Genomic DNA, 21,220 nt, shown 5'->3' with positions numbered 1-21,220 from the left:
ATAAAGTCCTAACCTATTCAACCTTTCTCTGTAACTGAGTTTCTCAAGTCCCGGCAACATCCTTGTAAACCTTCTCTGCACTCTTTCAACCTTATTTAAATACTTCCTGTAATTTGGTGACCAAAACTGAACATAATACTCCAGATTCGGCCTCACCAATGCCTTATACAACCTCATCATAACATTCCAGCTCTTATACTCAATACTTCGATTAATAAAGGCCAATGTACCAAAAGCTCTGTTTACGACCCTATCTACCTGTGATGACACTTTTAGGGAATTTTGTATCTGTATTCCCAGATCCCTCTGTTCCACTGCACTCCTCAGTGCCTTATCATTAACCCTGTATGTTCTACGTTGGTGTGTCCTTCCAACATGCAATACCTCACACTTGTCAGTATTAAACTCCATCTGCCATTTTTCAGCCCATTTTTCCAGCTGGTCCAAGTCCCTCTGCAGGCTCTGAAAACCTTCCTCACTGTCTACTACACCTCCAATCTTTAGATAGGGTCACAGTAACAGTAATTTTGACCAGGAGTGTCCAAACTTTTGCATGCCACTGTAGGTGGAGATAAGTCCATGGTCAGATCAGCCATGAGCTTATTGAATGGCGGAGCAGGCACGATGGGCCAGATGGCCTACTCCTGCACCTATTTCTTATGTTCTTATATTCCAAGGAATAAAACATGAACAGACTCAATTTTCCACTAAATCTATACATGATGATGAAACTAGTAGGAAGCTCTGTCCATAAGTTGAGCACACCTTCATCTGGTTCCAGTGCCTACGGTTAGCATGCTGAGCAAATATGAGTCAATGTTCGAATGTGGTGGAGGGGCATTATATAAAGACCAAAGGCAGTGAGGTGAAGGCAAAGAGAAGTAACTTGTTCACTCTGAGAAACCAGCTGGTCCATCCCACACAAGGCAGAATGAAATCCTTCTTGCTCACTCTCGCTGCCGTGCAGATCCTGCACTGCTCAGGTAGGTACTGGGGAGACAGAGACCTCAGAAAGCAGTAAGTTGTTGGTTCTGTGCTTTAGTCAATGATATGTCATCCATGTGTAAGCAGAATTCACTTAGGTTCATTGGAATCTGTTCTACAACTTTCCCTCTTTTTCTGCAGGAGTGCCAAGCACCAAGGAAGCTCTGAGAGCCTCAGTTATAAAGCTGAATGAAATTACCAAGATCACCAGCCTCTGTGGTATCACCAGGAGAGGAGTGACAAATGTAAGTGTGTCCTTGGCTAATCGTGCTTCACAAACTATGGATGCGTCTGAGTGCAGGTTAATTGGCTACTGAAACTTACCTTGAGAGTAGGTTAACGAGAAAAAAAATCAAGTGGGAGAGGATGTTATGTGATAGGGAGAATAACTTGCAGAACATGATATTATATAAAGAGTTTTCCATGTATATCAGATCAGTGCTTTGAATTCTCAATCAATATCTGAGGTGTGGAACTCTGATTGGGACAAAGTTTTGGAATTAAGGTTGGAAGTTCTTCCAGTCCTTGATTTGGAAATCACTGAAAGTTTTCCCAAATTTTGTTTGCTAATTTCCTGCCATAATTAAGGGTTCCTGCAAACTGAGTATCCTTATCATGACAGTTTAAGTGGCAATTTTACCATTGAACAAATTAATTATCTTCTCTATTTTGACTAACCTAGTGTAACCATCAGCTGTAAATAAAGCCCTGTGTTGCTCTGCTCTTTGTCAGACCAGTGGAAGAACACCAGATATAACAATGCACTAATAACAAGCAACACACATAAAAGTTGCTGGTGAACGCAGCAGGCCAGGCAGCATCCCTAGGAAGAGGTGCAGTCGACGTTTCAGGCCGAGACCCTTCGTCAGGACTAATGCACTAATAACCTCTTTTCCTTTCTGCAGACATATCGTACAGGTAAACTGTCCTACAGCATGGATTTAACGTTCTCCGTAAAAGAAACAGTCTGCTCCAAGAATTCTGGACAGGAATTTGATGATCCCAACTGCTCCTTTCACCCTGCGGTGAGTCCGGAGTTATATGTCAGATCATACAAACCCATGTATGTTTTAGGATTAAACACGAACTATACATGTGTAGCTATATCAAAGTAAAGGCTAAGAATTGAATTAGATCATAATCATGTTGATTTCATGTCTTGCTTGAAATTACGCTTACATTATGCTTCATTCTAACAGGAGAAAGGGTTTTGCAAAAGCTATGTGGAATTTTTTTGCTGATAAGGCAGCTGATGTTGAAGTGGAGTGTGACGGTCTGACGACGGTTGACAGCAAAAGTGACTCAACAGAAACAAGTGAAAACAGTATTGAGGTAACTGTATTCATACAATTCAGGCCAATGGAATTTCTAACAGAAGATCATTTACTGAGCATTTCACTGTTTATGTGTGTTGAAGATCTAAAAATAACTATCTTTATCTTACAGGAACAAAGCAAGTCAAAAGAAACACCACTTGAGGAAACCTCACATGTGAGTATTAATCAGTAATTTATCAGATATTTTTCTTGTTGATCTCAATTGTTTGTGCTGAGGTGATTATAATCGTTAGCAAGAAAATGTTAAGTTCTCCGTTAGGAATAGTGGACGAGACAGCATGTGTCCCAGTCTGATGTGTAGGGAGGGGATCCTAATATTAGATTTCAGTGCATGATGAGTTTGTTCTCTGCTGAAGATGAGCTGAGCATCAGCAGAACAGGACTACAGGAGAAGTGTCTGACAAACTCTTATCACTGAAAGTTATTAAGTACCAATCCTTCCATGGATTCAAAAAACAGATGGTAATGATGCCTGTTTCACCTGCGGTAGGAATATCCATTAACCGTACACCACACTCTTAGCCAGGCATGTTTCCGAACATTGGTGTACTGTGGAGAGTGATACTTTTTATTGAGACTTCTGCAATTTAATGCTAAGTCATGGGATCATCATTCAGAAATGTCAGGATTAAGAGCTAATCATAAACACTGGAAAGTCTGAAGATGCTGGAAATCCAAAGCAACACACTCAAATTGCTGGAGGAACTCAGCAGGTCAGACAGCATCTGTGGAAATGAATGAATAAACTGTTGACATTTTGGGCTGAGACCTTTCATCAGGATTGAAATGTTGACTGTTCATTCATTTCCATAGATATTGACTGACTTGCTTAGTTCCTCCAGCATTTTGTGTGTGTTGTTTAGGATTAATAGCTTCCCTTTTATAATTTTAGTATCAGATCTACTATTTGAAGGTAATCTGCTAATGCTTTCTATTAATAAATATATCTTGTACTAACGTTATAAATCTTTGTACTTTTATATAGGTGAAAAGCAAGTCAAAAGAAACCAGTGGAAGAATCTCCAAATGTAAGTTTAATTTTGGAGTTATCTTCAGATTCTCAATAAGATGAGAAATCTACATAGATTGATCTGTCAGAATAGATGCTGAGGATCTGACTTCATAATACGCCTGTTCCAGACAGTGGGTGAGAGAAAACAAGGTGAACATTGAATATTATCTTCTATCTCAAACCAGTTTCCTTCAGGAACGCCATAAGCCTAGATTCCCTTAATATCCAACAATCCACCAATCCTTGATTTGAATGAACTCACTAAATGAGCCTTAACAGCTCTCTAGGGTAATGAGTTGCAAAAATTCACCATCTGAGTGAAGAGATTGCATTTTACTGCATTTCTAATTGGCAAATCCCTTATTCTGAAACTGCAACTCAAGCTCTCAGCTTCTTGGACGAAACATCCCTTCTTTCTAACCAGCCAAGACCTCTCTGAATTTTGTTCACTGTAAGGCAGCACTCTTTTCTTCAAAGCTGTAAATAATAGAGATTATTCCTCTTGTGCCATATGCACCATCCCGGACTTTATCCAGGTGGAACTATGCCTCATCCTCTTTCTTTACGTCAACAGACCAAAACTACACAATACTCACTAGGGATCGATACAACTGCAGTACTCTTGTTCTCAAGCCTTCTTGCAATAAGGCAATTTGCCTTCCTAATGGCCTGCTGCAGTTGCTGCTGAAATGCCCAGAGTAAACAAAGACGCCATTATAATTCAATATTTATTACTTGTGTACACTGGTCATTTTTTAGTATATATTTTTTAAATTCTTCAGTCTGGAATTAAATACATAAATATTATTTCTGTACAGGAAGAAGACAGATCAAAGGAACTATCATTCGAGAATCGAGCCAATGTGAGTATAAATTGAAAAAAAGTTCAGATGGTCTTTCTGATCTTGACTCCAAGTAAAAATGTTTAGCATCATTAATTCAACCATTTTAGAACAGAGGGAGGAAGAGCCATTTACTTTAGATCAGTGTATTGAGGAAGGAATGTTTGATTACTGTGGAGATGTTATGCTGAGGGGCTGATGTTGAGTAAATTCCAACAATCTGAGGATTAATTTGCTCCCCTCAAGGATAATGCAAGCCTGGCATCAACAGGATCGGGTGCTAGACATGAGGGCAACATCTGTAACACTCACCAGTAACAAAGATGAAACGTTGGTGCAGAGCAGTTTCAATATACCTATTGCGAATTAATTGATTGCATGTGGCTTTGATCCTCAAGTTTTCTACTGAGCCTCACACCTCAGCTTATCTAGATTATGTTGATAGTTATTGCAGAACCTAATTGTTTTGGTGAGCATTTGTCCACTGCAGTAATGAATCACAAATCATGATATATCTAAGGTTATTTATGTTTAAATCATTAAACATTGTATTTAAAGGCTATTCCATAACTATTCATTAACTAATTTGTTGAGTGTATAAATATTCATCTATTCTTGTAGGTAGAAAGCAAGTCAAAAGAGACATCAGCTGAGGAGTCTTCTCATGTAAGTCTGATCTATTTATTGATTTAACCATAATATGTAAAGTGCTGACATCTAATATGAGCAATCTTAATTAAATGACTACCTAATTAAGTGCTAGGCAGAGGAGGGAATATTAATGCACAAATTCTCTAGAAAATTCTGTATTCATTTTCTGAACATGACCAATGTCAGCCTGAGTATGAGTTTGTTCTTCACCTAAAGAATTAGAAAAGACACTCTCTCCTAGGGGCAATCATAGTTTGTGGGCAGATATAACTGTGCTTTCATTAAAGGAGCATTCATTGCATTTTCCTCATTTAACTATTTATAATTACTGGGGATGGGGCTGAAGTATACTGTGCAGGGAGATTTCAGCAGTCAAGACCAATTGGTGAAAGAATCATCTCTCTCGGATTAATAGAGTCCTGGAGTTATACAATACAGGGGCAGGTCCTTCCATTCAATTCATCTTTGCTGACCAGGTTCCCGAAATGAGCCAATCCCATTTCCCTGCATTTGGCCCATATCCCCAGAAACATTTCCACTCCATGGAACTGACCAAATGTATTTTAAAGTGCCATATTTGTATCCATCTCTACCAATTCCTCAGGTAGATCATTCCATAAACCCACCATCTCCTCGTGAAAATATTGCCTCCCAGATACCTTTTATCTCTTTCTCCTCTCCCTCTAAACCTATGCTAGACTTTGGCTATTCATTTTAACTATGCCCTTCATTATTTTATAATCCTCTATCACATCTTCCCCCAGTTTCCTGAGCTGCACAGAAGCAGCTCCTCAACTATCCAACCTGTCCTTGTAACCCAAGCCCTCCAGTCCCAGTAACATCTCATAAATCTCTTGTGTCCCCTCTCCAATTTAATGCCATCCTTTGTAGCAATCAATCTATTACATTAATATTTTGCTGAAATTCAGATTGATTGTGAAGTAGTGTGTTTGTTGTGGATTTTTCGGTGACTTGCAATACTGAATTTAAATTGATTTCACTTAATCATTGGCAAACTAAAACTATTTAAACTCGGTGTCTGAAGGTGATTTTTAATGCTGCAAAAATTTATCTTGTAAAACAGATGAAAAGCAAGTCAACAGAATTGTCACTGGAGGAGTCATCAAACGTAAGTTTAAACTACGTTTTGTGTCTGATGTGATCATATTCAAAACTAATGAGAAAACATTGACATTAGAGTGAGCTCAGTCCAGCTGAAAATTACAAATCTGCTCATCTTTCCATTCCAGGAACAAAATGAGGACTCGAGATCCCATCACTAACCATGAATGAAACTCCACAGAGTCTGAGTTCAGTGTGAACACAAGAAGACCTCATTCAGAATATACAAGATGTTAATAATTGTACTGTACTTACTGAAATACAAAGCTGAGGGGCCTGGAGCTCCTCACTATATTTTACTGTAACTGGGACATTTGATTGTTTGTAATGTTCTGTGCTTTGCTGCATATCATTGTGTAATACATTGTGGTTCAAATAAAGTAATAACATTATTCATGGATTTGCTTTGTGAAGTTCTTTTGCATGTCACTGATCTACAGGAGTTTATCCAGGTATTATACTCAAGTCAACCTGTCCCTCACCGATAATGTATCTCCTTTGTCTAGTGGACAGCCAGATGTACAATCTCCTCAATCACGAGGAAATCTGCAGATGCTGGAATTTCAAGCAACACACATAAAAGTTGCTGGTGAATGCAGCAGGCCAGGCAGCATCTCTAGGAAGAGGTACAGTCGACGTTTCGGGCCGAGACCCTTCGTCAGGACTAACTGAAAGAAGAGCTAGTAAGAGATTTGAAAGTGGGAGGGGGAGGAGGAGATCCGAAATGATAGGAGAAGACAGGAGGGGGAGGGATGGAGCCAAGAGTTGGACAGGTGATTGGCAAAAGGGATATGAGAGGATCATGGGACTGGAGGCCCAGGGAGAAAGAAGGGGGGAGGGGGGGAAACCCAAAGGATGAGCAAGGGGTATAGTGAGAGGGACAGAGGGAGAAAAAGGAGAGAGAGAAAAAGAGTGTGTGTATATAAATAAATAAATCAATCAATAACGGATGGGGTGCGGGGGAGAGGTGGGGCATTAGCGGAAGTTTGAGAAGTCAATGTTCATACCATCAGGTTGGAGGCTACCCAGACGGAATATAAGGTGTTGTTCCTCCAACCTGAGTGTGGCTTCATCTTTACAGTAGAGGAGGCCGTGGATAGATATATCAGAATGGGAATGGGACGTGGAATTAAAATGTGTGGCCACTGGGAGATCCTACTTTGACAGAGCATAGGTGTTCAGCGAAACGGTCTCCCAGCCTGCGTCGGGTCTCGCTAATATATAGAAGGTCGCATCGGGAGCCCTGGATGCAGTGATCTGGGAGACCAAAGTAGGATTATGCAGTGATCTGGGAGATCAACATTGGGTTATGCAGCACTTAGGACAATATTTGAGTGGAAAGGACTGCTTTTGCAAGTCCAAGAAAAGATGCTCATGTTCTTAAGTACTGAATAGGTGTTCTGTGTTTTTTTGGATATAGAGAATGGATGAACAATTTGAATGAGTTAAAATAAGGTTGCAATATTGTTGAGGAGAGAAACAGTTCATTTTGTGAAGATATAAAAGCATGAGTAAAGTCTGGTCATTGTGGGGATCAGTCAAGAGGCAAATTCTTCAAAGTTGCTGGAGCCTGGAACTCTTTGCTGGAAGACAGAAAGTGATGGAGCAATTTAAGGCTTTATGAAGGGTGCAGATGGATTTCTGTGAAGTTGTTATCTAAAGGTGACAGAATCAAGTGATTAAGTGGCACAGATCAGCCAAAATCTTTATGTTGAAAAGATGAAAGCCTGGTTCTGTTCAAAATATGATTGATATTTTCATGCAAATATTGGCACGTGTTTTCCAGGCATCTGCTTGTTAACTTGTTTCCTTTTCCTGAGCTGTTTACCTGCACTAATTGATTTAGTGTTTTCTCTTTCACTCTCTCCTTCCCTTCCCACATGAACTCTGATGTCAGCATGCAGCCCAGGAGCCAGGAACCCTGACCACAGCTTTCATGACCACTGTCAATAACTCCCAGTCCAAAAACAAAGCCCTGGGTGAAGTACCCATGCTCAGAGTACTAAACAGCTTCTGTCATCAGGAACAAATTGCAGTGAAATCCTTATAATGGGTTGATCCTTTATTCAGACACTAATCTGTAGTAATCCTACAATAAGATGAACTCAATGTGTGTAAAGGCAGCAGGTAGATATGACGTAGTGTCTTTATCTGACAAAATGAAACACAGAGGCAACATATTGATACCCTTTTGAAGCTTTATGAAGGGTGTAGATGGGTATCTATGATGCTGTTATCTAAAGGTGGCAGGATCAAGTGATTAAATGGCACAGATCAGCCAAATTATTACTGAATAATCAAGACCTATTCTGGTGTTCCTCCAGACCCAATCCACACTTGTAATATTATAGAGTGTAAACTTGGTCACACTTTGTTTCTTCTGCCAATGCCAATCTCAACATCCCATTCCCATTGAAAGAAGAATCTGCTGCACCTCAAACAGCTGCATTATTGATTAAAGCCTTCTTTCAATGAGCAACATGAAGAAGGGACAGCAGCCCCAGCTAATGAATTTTATCTTGAAAATTATTAACTCAAATGCACTGCACAGCAAACGTTAGTGACAGAAGCAATTCTCACAGGGCAACTGGTTTTGAATTTTCCTACTTCTAAAACACCTTGCAATTTGTTTATATTAAAGAGATGATAAACTAGTTCTTGTTCAAAATAGAAATGATATTTTTGTGCAGAAGTTGACACCACTTTCCCCTACTGTTATCAGGAAGCTATTGCAGAGAAAGCTTTGTAATGGGGCTGATATTTCATTCAGACTCTACTGTGCTGAAATGTTGCAATTACCCGAGCTTATTGTGTGTAGAGGTATGAACAAAAGGAACATCTGTATGAGCAAAGTAAGTATCAATCCATGACTGTGGTCTAAACAGCCCCAAGGACCTGCGACTCAACCTCTGAGCATTAACAGTGGTAATTGTGTACACAGGGCCCTGAGTATGTCAGGGCCTTTGATTCAATTCATCTGTTCTGATCATGTTGCCTAACTGAGCTAATCCCATTTACCTACATTTGGCTCCTATCCCTGGAACTTTTCCTATCCATGGAACTGTCCAAATGCATTTTAAATGTCATACCCGTCTCTAGCAATTCCTCTGGCACTTCATTCCATAAACATGCCAACTCTGTGTGAAAAGGTTATCCCTCAGATCCTTTTTATATCTTACCCCTCTCACTTTAAAACTATGCTGTCTAGTTTTATACTCCCCTACACCGGGGAAAATATTCTGGCTCTTCACCTTATCTATACCCCTCATCATTTTATAAACTTCATTACTTCTCCCTCAACTTCTTATGCTCAATGGAAACAACTCCTAGCCTATCCAACCTCTTCTTATCGCTCAGACTGAGGGATCTGGAATTCTCGACTGTATGTTTTACTGTAACTGGGAGATCTGATTGTTTGTAAATGTTCTGTCCTTTGCTGTACGTTATTTTCATGATGGAAGACACCGGCAGTATTATAGAAGTTCCATGTGTCAGTGGGCATGAAGTGTGTGAAGTTATCATAACTAGAGAGAAGGTTCTTGGGAAACTGAAAGGTCTGAAGATAGATAAGTCACCTGGACCAGATGGTGTACACCCCAGGGTTCTGCAAGAGGTGGCTGATGAGATTGTGGAGGCATTAATAATGATCTTTAGGGTATTACTAGATTCTGGAATGGTTCCAGAAGACGGGAAAATTGCAAATGTCATTCCACTCTTCAAGAAAGGAGAGAGGCAGAAGAAAGGAAACTATAGGCCAGTTAGTCTGATTTCAGTGGTTTGGAAGATGTTGGAGTTGATTATTAAGAATGAGGCCTCAGGGTACTTGGAGGCACATGATAAAATAGGCTGAAGTCAGCATGCTTTCCTCAAGGAAAAATCTTGCCTGAGAATTCTATTAGAATTTTTTGAAAAAGTAACAAGCAGGATAGACAAAGAAAAATCAGTTGACGTAGTGTACTAGGATTTTCAGAAGGCTTTTGACAAGGTGCCACACATGAGGCAGCTCAACAAGCTACAAGCTTGTTGAGCTTGTATTATGGGAAAGATTCTAGTATGGACAAAGCAGTGACTGATTGGCAGGAGGTAAAGAATGGGAACAATGGGAGCCTTTTCAGACTGGCTGCCTGTGACTAATGGTGTTCCACTGGGATCTGTGTTGGGACCGATTCTTTTTATGTTATATGTGTAACATGCTGTAGGAATTCACTGCAGTGTACCATGCTGTAAGGTTTCGCTGATAATGTAATGGTTTCATTGTAGCAGCAATGTTTGGGTTATGACTAGAGATAATGGGGTTTGAAATGCTGTTGTTCTTTCTTGTGAGCTGGAAGAGAGATTTTCGCGGTCTTTTGACGGGGAGGGATGAGGAGAGAAGACACGAATGGAGAGAGTTGCTAGACTGCCAGACAGGGTGGACTTGGAGAGAGGGTCCGAAGGGCAGCGACAATCGGAGGAGGTCGAGGGTAGATGATTGACTTATCAGTGAGCTCCAACGTTGCGCAACAGACTGTTTAATAAGATTGGGCCCTTTTTTTCTTTTTTTCGTTTCTTTACTAACCATATAGTCAAAGTAAGAATTATAAAACTTAATCATTTAATCGCATATTGTGTACTGTTTGTTATTTTGGGGTACTGATTTGTAACAGGGGACACATCACGCAGCATCCACCCAAACGAGATTTCTTAAATTTGGCCAGGCTGGAGGCTATCATCCCCTATATTAAGCTGCTAGCCAAAGCGAGAGATACATATGTCAATGGCTTGGATGATGCAATTGATGGCTTTGTTGCAAAGTTTGCAGATGATCTGAAGATAGGTGGAGGGGCAGGAAGTTCTGAGGAAGTAAAGATGTTACAGAAGGGCTTAGACAGATTAAGGAAATGGACAAATAAATGCAGATGGAATAATGTCGGAAAGTATATAGTCATGCACTTTGATAGAAGAAATGAAAGGATTGACTATTTTCTAAATGGACAGAAAATTCAAAAAAAAAATGAGGGGCAAGGGAACTTAGGAATCCTTGTGCAGGATTCCCTAAAGGTTAATTTGTAGGTTGAGTCTGTGGTGAGGAAGGAAAATGCAATGTTAATATTTATTTTTAGAGGATTAGAATATAAAAGCAAGGATGTAATGTTGAAACTTTATAAAACACTTGTGAAGCCACATTTGGAGGCTTGTGAGCATGTTTGAGCCCCTTAGCTTAGAAAGGATGTCCTGAAACTGGAGAGGGCTCAAAGGAGGTTCACAAAAATGATTCCAGGATTGAATGGCTTGTCATATGAAGAGCATTTGATGGCTCTGGTCCTGTATTCACTGGAATTCAGAAGAATGACAGTTGACCTCCTTGAAACCAATTGAATGGTGAAAGGCCTTGATAGAGTGGCTGTGGAGAGAATGTTTCCTATAGTGGGTTGAGTCTAAGGCCAAAGGACACAGCCTCAGAATAAAAGGGAGTCCTTTTAGAATGAAGATGAGGAGGATTTTTTTTTCAGCCAGAGAATGGTGAATCTGTGGAATTCTTCGCCATGGGCAGCTGTGGAAATCAAGTCTTTATGTATATTTAAGGTGGAGATTAATAGATTCTTGATTGGTCAAGACATGAAGGGATACAAGGAGAAAGCAGGAGATTGGGGCTGAGAGAAAAATTGGATCAGCCATGATGAAATGGCAGAGCAGACTGGATGGGCCAAATGGCCTAATTCTGTCCTATTTCTTATGGTCTTATGGTCTTATTTTGTAATACATTGTGGATCAAAATAAAAAAATTATAGATATTCACAGATTTGCTTCTAGAAGTTATTTTGCATGTCATTGATCTCCGGTCGTTTATCCAGTTATTATGTTTAGGTCAGCCTGTATCTGACTAATTGCTTATCTGCTTTGTCTGGTGGGTTGTTCAGATGAGTAATCACCCGGTGGTGTATCTTCTTTGTCTGCTGAAATCTCCTAACATGTTGGGCAATTTGCTGCTTTAAACTTAAGGTCAGACAGCGGATGAGTTACTCTGCATCTTGGACTGCTTATTTCAACTGTAGGAAGGATAGAGTCTTTGGTTGATAAAATCTGCCTTTAGCATTTTTTAAAGTTTTGTTTAATATCAATAATTATATTTTGAAGGAATTTGACTTTGGGGCTCATGAGCTTGTTTAGACTTTAATAGGAAGGAGATATTATTGAAATGAACATCTGCCTCTTTACAGCAGCTCAAATATTTTCTCCCTTGTTCCGTGGGTAAATATCCAACAGTGTCAGTGTTGAAGTTCTGTCTCACATCCCCAGGGACCCGGCTTTGATCCCGACTTTCAGTGCTGCTTAGATGGAGTTTACAAGTTCTCCTTGTGGGTTTCTTGGTATGGGTTTCTTCTTGCATCTCAAGGACATACAGGTCAACAGGTGCAGTGGTAATGTACTACTGTATATGCCCCTCATACGTAGGTGAGCGGAGGAGACTGGAGGAATTGATGAAGGGAAGGCAATAGGGGCAGTGCAGGTGTAGAGTAAGTGGGAGATTGATGGTTGCTGCTGTTTGACTTCCTGTCCTTACATTGATATCAAAGCCAAGTGAACTGAGGAACACATAGTTACAGTATATGGGGTTGATGTGGAACTTTGGCTGGGAACTTCATGTTTCTACTTTTGAGGGCATGTATGCGAACTCTGAAAGCTGCTGTTGTGACTTATGTATTTCACAATGTAACAGAAAGTGGGCCAGATTGGGCTCGATCAAAACTATTACTCAGACCCAGCTCCTGTGGTCAGTAAGGCAACAGACAATCCACTGGAGGAACTCAGCGGGAACCCAGTGGAAATCAGTTTTTCTACACTTTTCTAATGTAGCATGTACCTGCTTTTTCAGCCTACCTTGACAGCCCAGATTCTATAAACCGGGCAGTGGTCTGGTAACCTCTGCACCATTTCCACATCCTCAAAAACCCACAACAAGTGAGTTCTGCCCAAAGTCTCAAATGAGAACAATATGTTGGGTGTGTTTAGCACTCTGATTAAGTTCCTCTTCTGCTATCCAGAATGCTAGAACGTTAATCCAGTGACCTGTGTTCAAATCCCTCCATGGCTGACCTGAAGTGACTACAGGAATTCCTCAATTTACAAGAAGCTGTGTGTTCCTGTAAAGAGCAATGAACCTAGCAGTATGGGACTTCACTGGTGCCTTATCACCAAACAGATCCAAATCCATTCCTAGCACTACTCTCAGATTTCCAGCCAGATTTTAACTATGAAACGGTTTGGGCCTCTAAGTAAGATATATATCAAGAAGTGAAAGTTTCTACTCAGAATGGACAAAGCCACAATATTCTGTGTCTGAACTTAGATTTACTGAATTCAAAGTTGCTTTTAATTTTCAGGGCTAAACATGAGAGAGACACATAAGTAAAGACAATAATATACCTGGAAGGCCAGAATCTCATTATGGGAACAGCGAACAAATTTAATTTATGCTCAGTTATAATTCTGTAGTCTTATCGCTTTGGGCAGCAGAGTGGCACAACAGGTAGAACTACTACCTCACCCTGATAGAGATTGCATTTTGATCCCGATTTTCAGGGAGCCTGTGTGGAGTCTGCTTGTTGTGGTGGCATAGGTTTCCCTCCAGGTCCTCCAGATTTCTCCCATGTCCCAAAGACTCACAGGTTAACTGCCCAATGTAAATTACAGGTGTGTGGTGCAGAGAAGTAAACACTGGCCAAACATCCATAAACAGGGTAGGGAAACAGGCATACCAAAGTATCTTTCATGAAAACGGACTGAGGTAACAGGAATATTTTGCATCAAATTGCCCGCAACCCATTTCACCCAGCCTTTCCAGGACGAAGTTTCATTGAACAGGATGTTTGCCTGGAAAGCAGTGCTTTTGCAAGTCCAGGAAAAGCTGCTCATGTACCTCTCAATACAGAAAAGATGTCTTGTGCTATTCTGGATATAGAAAATGGATGAACAATCTTAATGGGGTTCACGGACAATTAAAACAATGCAGTAATATGATTGAGGAGAGAAACAGCTCATTTTATGAAGATATAAAAACATGGGGGAAGTTTGCCATCATGGAAGCCAATCAACAGCAATTTTTCAAATGTTACTGCAACTGGAGATGCCTTGCTCTGAAGACTGAAACTGATGGAGCAACTTAAGGCTTTATGAAATTTTCCTTTAAGCAACATACTTTTGAACTATCTTAATGAACTAGCAGTTTCACGATCTTCTGAAGGACTCAGCAACTTAACTCACAAGTGTGCAGGTATGGCAGCTTTACACCGATGAGGGTAAATGCTGGCTGGAAGAGAAGGAGGAGAGATGGACTCCAAGCCAGGCTGAAAAGCAAAGATTGTAACCCCCCTCTACCCAGCATCTTGTTAACCAGTCACTGGAAAACAAGACTGAGGACCTAAGGGCAAGATTGCAGTATTGGAGGGAAATGAGGAATTACAGTGTTCTGTGTTTCATGGAAACAAAGAAACATCCAAGAACCTGCTAGGATACTGGCATATCTCAGACAGAATGATGCTAATCAAACTAAAAGGACAACAAAACAACATCTCTATCACCCAAGGATATGCACCCACAATGGGAAGCTCAGAGGAAGAAACTGATGCCTTCTACCACTCCCTAGACAAAGCACTAGAAGAATGCAAATCACAAGAAGCCATCATAGTCATGGGTGACTTCAATGCAAAAGTTGGTGAGGGAAGAGAAGACCATATTGTTGGAGACCAGGGACTGGGAGAAAGAAATGAAAGAGGAGAAAAGCTTATATCATGGTATAAAACAAACAATCAGATAATCACCAACACTTGTTTTAAACAACATCCAAAAAGGAAATGGACATGGAAAAGCCCAGATGGGAACAACAAAAATCAAATCGACTACATAACAAGCAATAACAGATTCAAAAACTCGATAACTCAATCTAAAAGCTACCCTGGAGCAGACCGTGGAAACGACTACATACCAGTCATTTGCAAAATGAAAATAAAGATGAGAAAATTAAAGAAACCAAAAGATCAGAACCACTGGATTATCAACAACTACAAAACAACCTTCATCTGAAAACAGAATACACAATCAAGGTGAAAAACCATTTCCGATTGCTGCAGGATGAAGGAGGCAAATCTTCCTGGAACATACTGAAGGAATCCATGGTTGTAGCTGCAAAAGAAACCATCCCACAAAAAGAACAGAAAAGTAAGAATAAATGGATAACTGAAGATATAATACAATTGATGCAACAAAAAAAGACCGTCAAATTAAGAGACAGCTAAGAATACAAACAACTTGATAAGACAATAAAAAGAAAATGCAGAGAAGCTGAAGACAGATGGCAAATTGAGAAATGCTCAGAGATAGAAATGCTACAAACCCATAACCCTGGAACAAAGTTGATGCACAATAAGATTAAAGAACTAACGGGGAAATTACCTTGCTCAGTAAGTGGATGCATCAAGGCAAAAGATGGCAGCTTAATTACGAACAAAAGGGAAATCCTACACAGATGGACAGAATATATAAAAGAACCTTTTTGAAGATCAAAGAGGAAAAAAGCCGAACGCAAAGATGAATCTTGAAGGACCTAGCATTATAAAATCAGAAATTTGAGCAGCCGTAAATAAAACAAAACATAACGGAGCAACTGGTCCAGACAACATCGCTGTTGAAATGATACTGGCCTTAGAAGATTTTGGAATAGAGAAAACGACAGAAATAGCAAATGAAATCTATGATCGTGGGGAGATACCTGATGATTTAAGTAAATCAGTGTTCATCACACTTCCAAAGAAAGAGGGAGCAACAGAATGTGAGTTACATCATACAATAAGCCTGATGAGCCACGTGGCAAAAATTATTCTCAGAGTAACCATGATGAGAGCAAGACACTGCGTAAAACCAGAAATCAGTAAAGAACAATGCAGCTTTGTGGAAACCACTGGAACCAGAAATGCAATTTTCATGCTACGGATGATCTGTGAACGAGACAACCAGGTACAAAAGGACATCTACCTGTGTTTCACTGACTATACAAAAGCTTTTGACACTGTCAGACAGCAAGATCTTCTGGAATTGCTTCAAGATCTTGACATAGATGGGAAAGATATACGTTTCTTAAGAAACGTATACTGGGACCAGACAGCATCCATCAGAATAGAAGGAGAAGTGAGTGAGTATGTGAATATCATTGCAGGAGTCAGGCAAGGTTGTGTCTTTTCGCCAGATTTATTCAACTTGTATAGTGAAAATATCTTGAGAAGTATCAAAGACAAAGGATTCACAATTGGAGGCCATAATATAAATAACATCAGATATGCTGATGACATCGTACTAGTAGCTGACTCAGAAACAAAACTTCAAGAACTGCTACTATAGTGGCAGCAGAAAGTAATCGCAGAGGCCTCTCAATCAACACCAAGAAGACAGAAAGCATGGTCATCTCCAGAAAGACAAACATCCCACAATGTGTGATCAAGATCGGAAATACAAACATCAAACAAGTCAACAAATTCAAATATCTCGGCAGCCTAATAACAAGTGATGGCAGGTGCGACACAGATATCAAATACAGAATAGCAATGGCGAAAGAAGCTTTCCAAAAAATGAAGACCATATTAACAGACAGAAAGATGAGCACGTACACTAAAAACAGAATACTGCAGTTCTACATTCATTCTATCCTGACTTATGGAAGTGAATGCTGGACCATTTCTCCAGAAATGGAAAAGAGACGAGAAGCAGCTGAATTATGGTTCTACAGGAGAATGTTAAAAATATCATGGACCACACACACACATCAAATGAAGGAGTTCTCAGAAGAGCCTAAGCAGTTCGATCATTCATACCAACAATAAGAGAAAGACAACTCAGGTTCCTAGGACACATCATGCGGAAAGATGAACTAGAAAAACTCATACTCTCTGGAAAGATTGAGGGGAGCAAACCTAGAGGAAGACCTCGGCTTATGTACATCAAAAGCATAGCCAGGTGTCTACACATCGAGGAAATGGAAGTCATCCAAAAAACGAAGGATAGATCTATATGGAAAACCATGGTCACCAAAGTCCGCATCGGATATGGTACCTAGACAGACAGACAGTGTTTCATGGAGACATGGCTCACTCTGACCATGCTAGATTTGGCAATTAAAACTGAAGGCTTCTCAACACACAGAATGGACCAAACTGTGGATTCAGATTAGGAAAAAGATGGTGTCTCATGGTAAACTGACTGCGGTGCTCGGATGTGGTGATTTTGTCATATTCATTTCCCCTAGACCTGGAACATCTAATGATTAAGTGCTGACCATTCTATCTACCAAGAGAGTTCTCCTCCATGAGCTTGACCGCAGTTTACATACCGCCAAAGGCTAACATTAAACAGGCACTCGATATATTGAGTGCTACCATTTGCAAACAAGAAACAGCTTACCCTGACACCTTTCAAATCATTCTCAGGGAACTCAGGCTTGTTTCAAGAAATCTTTGCCCAATTATCATCAATATATAACCTGCAGTACCAGGGGTCCCAACACACTCGGCCACTGCTATACTACCATTAGGAGTGCCTACCGTTCCATGCCTAGACTGCATTTTGGGAAATATGATCATTTGGTTATCCTCCTCCGGCCTGCATAACGGCAAAGCTACAAACATAAAAACACCTGAGAGGTGTTTGCAGGAGGCAGAAAACAATTACAGGATTGCTTCGAGTTGGTCTACTGTGCTGTGTTCAAGGATTTGGAGGATCTGAATGAAGATGGCATGGTTGTTAAGGACTTCATAAAAACAGCTGTGGACAAGTATGACCCCACAAAGTCATTCAGTGTTTCCCAACCAGAAACCCTGGATGAGCCATGTGATTTAGAGAAGGCAAAAAGTGGGGGCAAACACTACGAAATCTACAGATGCTGGAAATTCAAGCAACACACGTCAAAGTTGCTGGTGAACGCAGCAGGCCAGGCAGCATCTCTGGGAAGAGGTACAGTCCAAGTTTTGAGCCGAGACCCTTCATCAGGACTAACTGTCTCGGCCCGAAGCGTCGACTCTACCTCTTCCTAGAGATGCTGCCTGGCCTCCTGCGTTCACCAGCAACTTTGAAAAAGTGGGGGTCTGTGTTTCATGATAAACTCCTTGTAGTGCTCGGACACAATGGTCTTGTGGCACTATTGTTCTCCTGACCTGGAACATCTAACAATTAAGTGCCAATCATTTCACTTACCAGGGAGTTCTCCTCCATGATCCTGACCTGTTTACATATGGCCAAAAGCTGACGGGAATCAGGCACTCAAGATGTTGAATGCTGCCATTACCAAACATGAAACAGCCCACACCAACACATTTCAAATCATAGTCAAGGACATCAGTCAAGCTTCTTCGAAGAAATCTCTGCCCAACTACAATTAGCATGTAACCTCTAGCACCAGGGGTCCCAACACAGTACACCACTGCTATACTACACCAAGGAAACCTTACTGTTTCATGCCCAGTCCGCACTTTGGGAAATCTGATTACTTGGCTATCCTTCCCTTACTTCCCGATGTGAGGGGAGGCTGAACCCTTGGAAAGCATCCGGCCCAGTTTAGTACCTGGCTGAGTAATAAAGACCTGTGCTGATCAATTGGCTGGCACGTTCACCAATATCTTTAACTTCTCACTTTGGCAGTCAGAGGGTCCCACTTGCTTCAATTATACTGGTGCCCTAGAAGAACATGGTAACCCGCGTCAATTACTATTGTCCAGTGATACTTACATCCACAATGATGAAGTGCTTTGAGAGGTTAGTGATGAGACATATCAACTCCTGTCTGAAAAGCGACATGAATCCACTCCAATTTGCCTACCAGCACAACAGGTGTCATTTCACTGTCTCTTCACTCAATACTATTGAACACCTGGACAGCAAAGATGCATTCATCAGGATGCTCTTCATTGACTACAACTTGGCTTTCAATACTATCACCCCTTCAAAACTAACAATAAGCTTCAAGACCTTGGCCTCAATATCTCCTTGTGCAAATGGATCTCAGACGTTTCAGACTGGTAGTATCTCCTCCACAGCCTCCAACAGCACAGGTGCTCCACAAGGTCTTGTGCTTAGCCCCCTGCTCTACTTGCTTTATACTCATGATTCTGAGGCTAAGCACAACTCCAACACTATATTTAAGTCTGTTGATTACACCACTGTCATTGACTGAATCAAAGGTGGTGATAAATCAGCATATGGGAGGGAAATTGAAAATCCGGCTGAGTGGTGCCACAATAATAACCTCTCACTCAATGTCAGCAAAACCAAAGAGCTGATGATTGACTGTAGGAGGAGGAAACCAGAGGCCCATGAGCCTGTCCTCATCAACGGATCAGAGATGGAGGAGGTCAGCAACTTTAAATTCATTAGTGTTATCATTTTGGAACATCTGTCCTGGTGCCCAGCGCATTAGTGCAACTATGAAAGAAAGCACGACACAGAGTTGCATCTACTTAGGAGCTTGCGAAGATTTGGCATGACATCTACAATTTTGACAAAGTTCTATAGATATGTGGTGGAGAGTATATTGGCCAGTTACATAATGGCCTGGTATGGGAACACCAATGCCCTTGAATGGAAAATCCTACAAAAAGTAGTGGAGATGGCTCAGTCCATCAGGGGTAAAGCCCTCAGAACCATTGAGTACAAAGCATACTTATGTGAAGTGATGTCGCAGGAAAGCAGCATCCAACATCACAAGACTCCCACCATCCAGGCCATGCTCTCATCCTGATTCTGCCATCTGGAAGTAGATACAGAAGCCACACACCAACTCACATCAACAGGTCCAGAAATAGTTATTACTTTTCAACCATCAGGCTTTTGAACCAGTGGGGATAACTTAAGTCAACTGTGATCAATTTCATTCACACCAACACTGAACTGTTTCCACAATCTATTGGCTCACTTTCAAGGACTCTTCTTCTCATTCTCAATATTTCTTGCTTATTTACTTATTATTTTTATTTCTTTTTTTCTTTTTAATTTGCTTCCTTTGTTGTCTTTTGCATATTGATTTTTCTGTCCTGTTGGGTGTGGTTTTTCATCAATTCTATTATGTTTCTTGGATTTACTGTGTATGCCCACAATAAAAACAAATCTCAGAGTTGTATAAGGTGACAAATATGTACTTCAATAATAAATTTATTTTGAACTTTGAACTTTAATTCTTGTTCAAAATATGATTGCTATTTTTGTGCAGATGTTGACACCTCATTCCCCTGGCAGTCATCCTTTTCTTGACCTATTTACCTCCACTATTTGTTTTGATGTTCTCATTTTCACTCTCTACTTCCCCTCCCATTCGAACTCTGGGGCCAGCGTGCAGCCCAGGAGCCAGGAAGCCTGACCACAGGTTTCAGTACCACTGTCATCAAATCCCAGTTTAAAACATAGCCCTGGGTGAAGCACCCATGCTTAGAGAGCTAAACGGTTACAGTTATCAGGAACAAGCTGCAGAGAAAGCTTTGTAATAGGGCTGATCTTTTATTCTGACAATCCTCTGCTTTAATGCTGCAATAACATGAGTTCAATGCATATAGAGGTTTGAGTAAATGGACGTTCTTCACAACACAGTGAGGAGCAATCTATGATCATGGTCTAAACCTCCCGGGAGGGGGGAGAAGATGGCAGCGTGACGGCAGTGCACGCGGCCACTTCAGTGATGAATACCTGTTACCTGTCAAGTGGGGACCGTGCACAATTCTGATTTGATGGGGACAGACGTGAGAACACAGAGGAACATTTGGAAAACTTCTGAAATGCCCACTTCGCTGCTGCTGCTACTGTGTGGTAACCGGAATCTCCGGAGCTGAAGGCCCCGAAATCCTCGGCTTTGCGTGTTTCAGCGGCCGGGGAGAGGTCGAAGGCGCTCGGCAGAGGATGGTGCTCGGGAGGCTGTATCGGAGAGGCTGGTCAGAGGCTCGAAGTTTTCGGACGGATGAACTCAGTGTCAGCTGTGGTCAGCTGCTTCCAAGGTATCGGCAAGTTGACGGTGCCTGGAGGTTTATGGCAGGAAGTTTCTCCCTTTTGCCGCTGCTATCGGGGACTCAGGAGTCGATTGACTCGGGACTTTGAGACTTTTTGTTTACTGTGCCCATGGTCTGTTCTTCATCAAATTATGATATTGCTTTGCACTGCTGTAACTATATGTTATAATTATGTGGTTCTGTTATTGTTAGTCTTTGATCTGTCCTGTTTTCTGCGATATCACTCCGGAGAAACATTGTATCATTTCTTAATGCATG

General features: G+C 40.9%; 1 protein-coding gene across 1 annotated transcript; it reads left to right on the top strand.

Annotated features, from left to right (window-relative positions):
• The first annotated feature begins 808 nt into the window (after nucleotides 1-808).
• Nucleotides 809-12,780, top strand: LOC134348761 (secreted phosphoprotein 24-like). The gene is made up of 8 exons (XM_063052563.1): nucleotides 809-983; nucleotides 1,126-1,229; nucleotides 1,890-2,020; nucleotides 2,187-2,316; nucleotides 2,431-2,475; nucleotides 4,797-4,841; nucleotides 5,911-5,955; nucleotides 12,649-12,780. Exons 1-8 carry the CDS (start codon nucleotides 809-811, stop codon nucleotides 12,778-12,780), a joined length of 807 nt encoding a protein of 268 aa, XP_062908633.1.
• The last annotated feature ends 8,440 nt before the right edge of the window (nucleotides 12,781-21,220 follow it).

Source organism: Mobula hypostoma, chromosome 6, assembly GCF_963921235.1.
Source record: "Mobula hypostoma chromosome 6, sMobHyp1.1, whole genome shotgun sequence".
Taxonomy (NCBI): domain Eukaryota; kingdom Metazoa; phylum Chordata; class Chondrichthyes; order Myliobatiformes; family Myliobatidae; genus Mobula; species Mobula hypostoma.
Note: the sequence above shows the minus strand (reverse complement) of the source record. Positions and strands in the feature narration are given on the sequence as shown.

What these genes read in the sequence shown, in the direction of transcription:
- LOC134348761 (XM_063052563.1), top strand. Translation starts at nt 809, where the DNA reads ATGAGTCAATGTTCGAATGTGGTGGAGGGGCATTATATAAAGACCAAA. An exon ending in CCAGGAGAGGAGTGACAAAT is followed by an intron (nt 1,230 to 1,889) that starts GTAAGTGTGTCC and finishes TCCTTTCTGCAG; the next exon opens with ACATATCGTACAGGTAAACT. An exon ending in CACCCTGCGGTGAGTCCGGA is followed by an intron (nt 2,021 to 2,186) that starts GTTATATGTCAG and finishes TTCTAACAGGAG; the next exon opens with AAAGGGTTTTGCAAAAGCTA.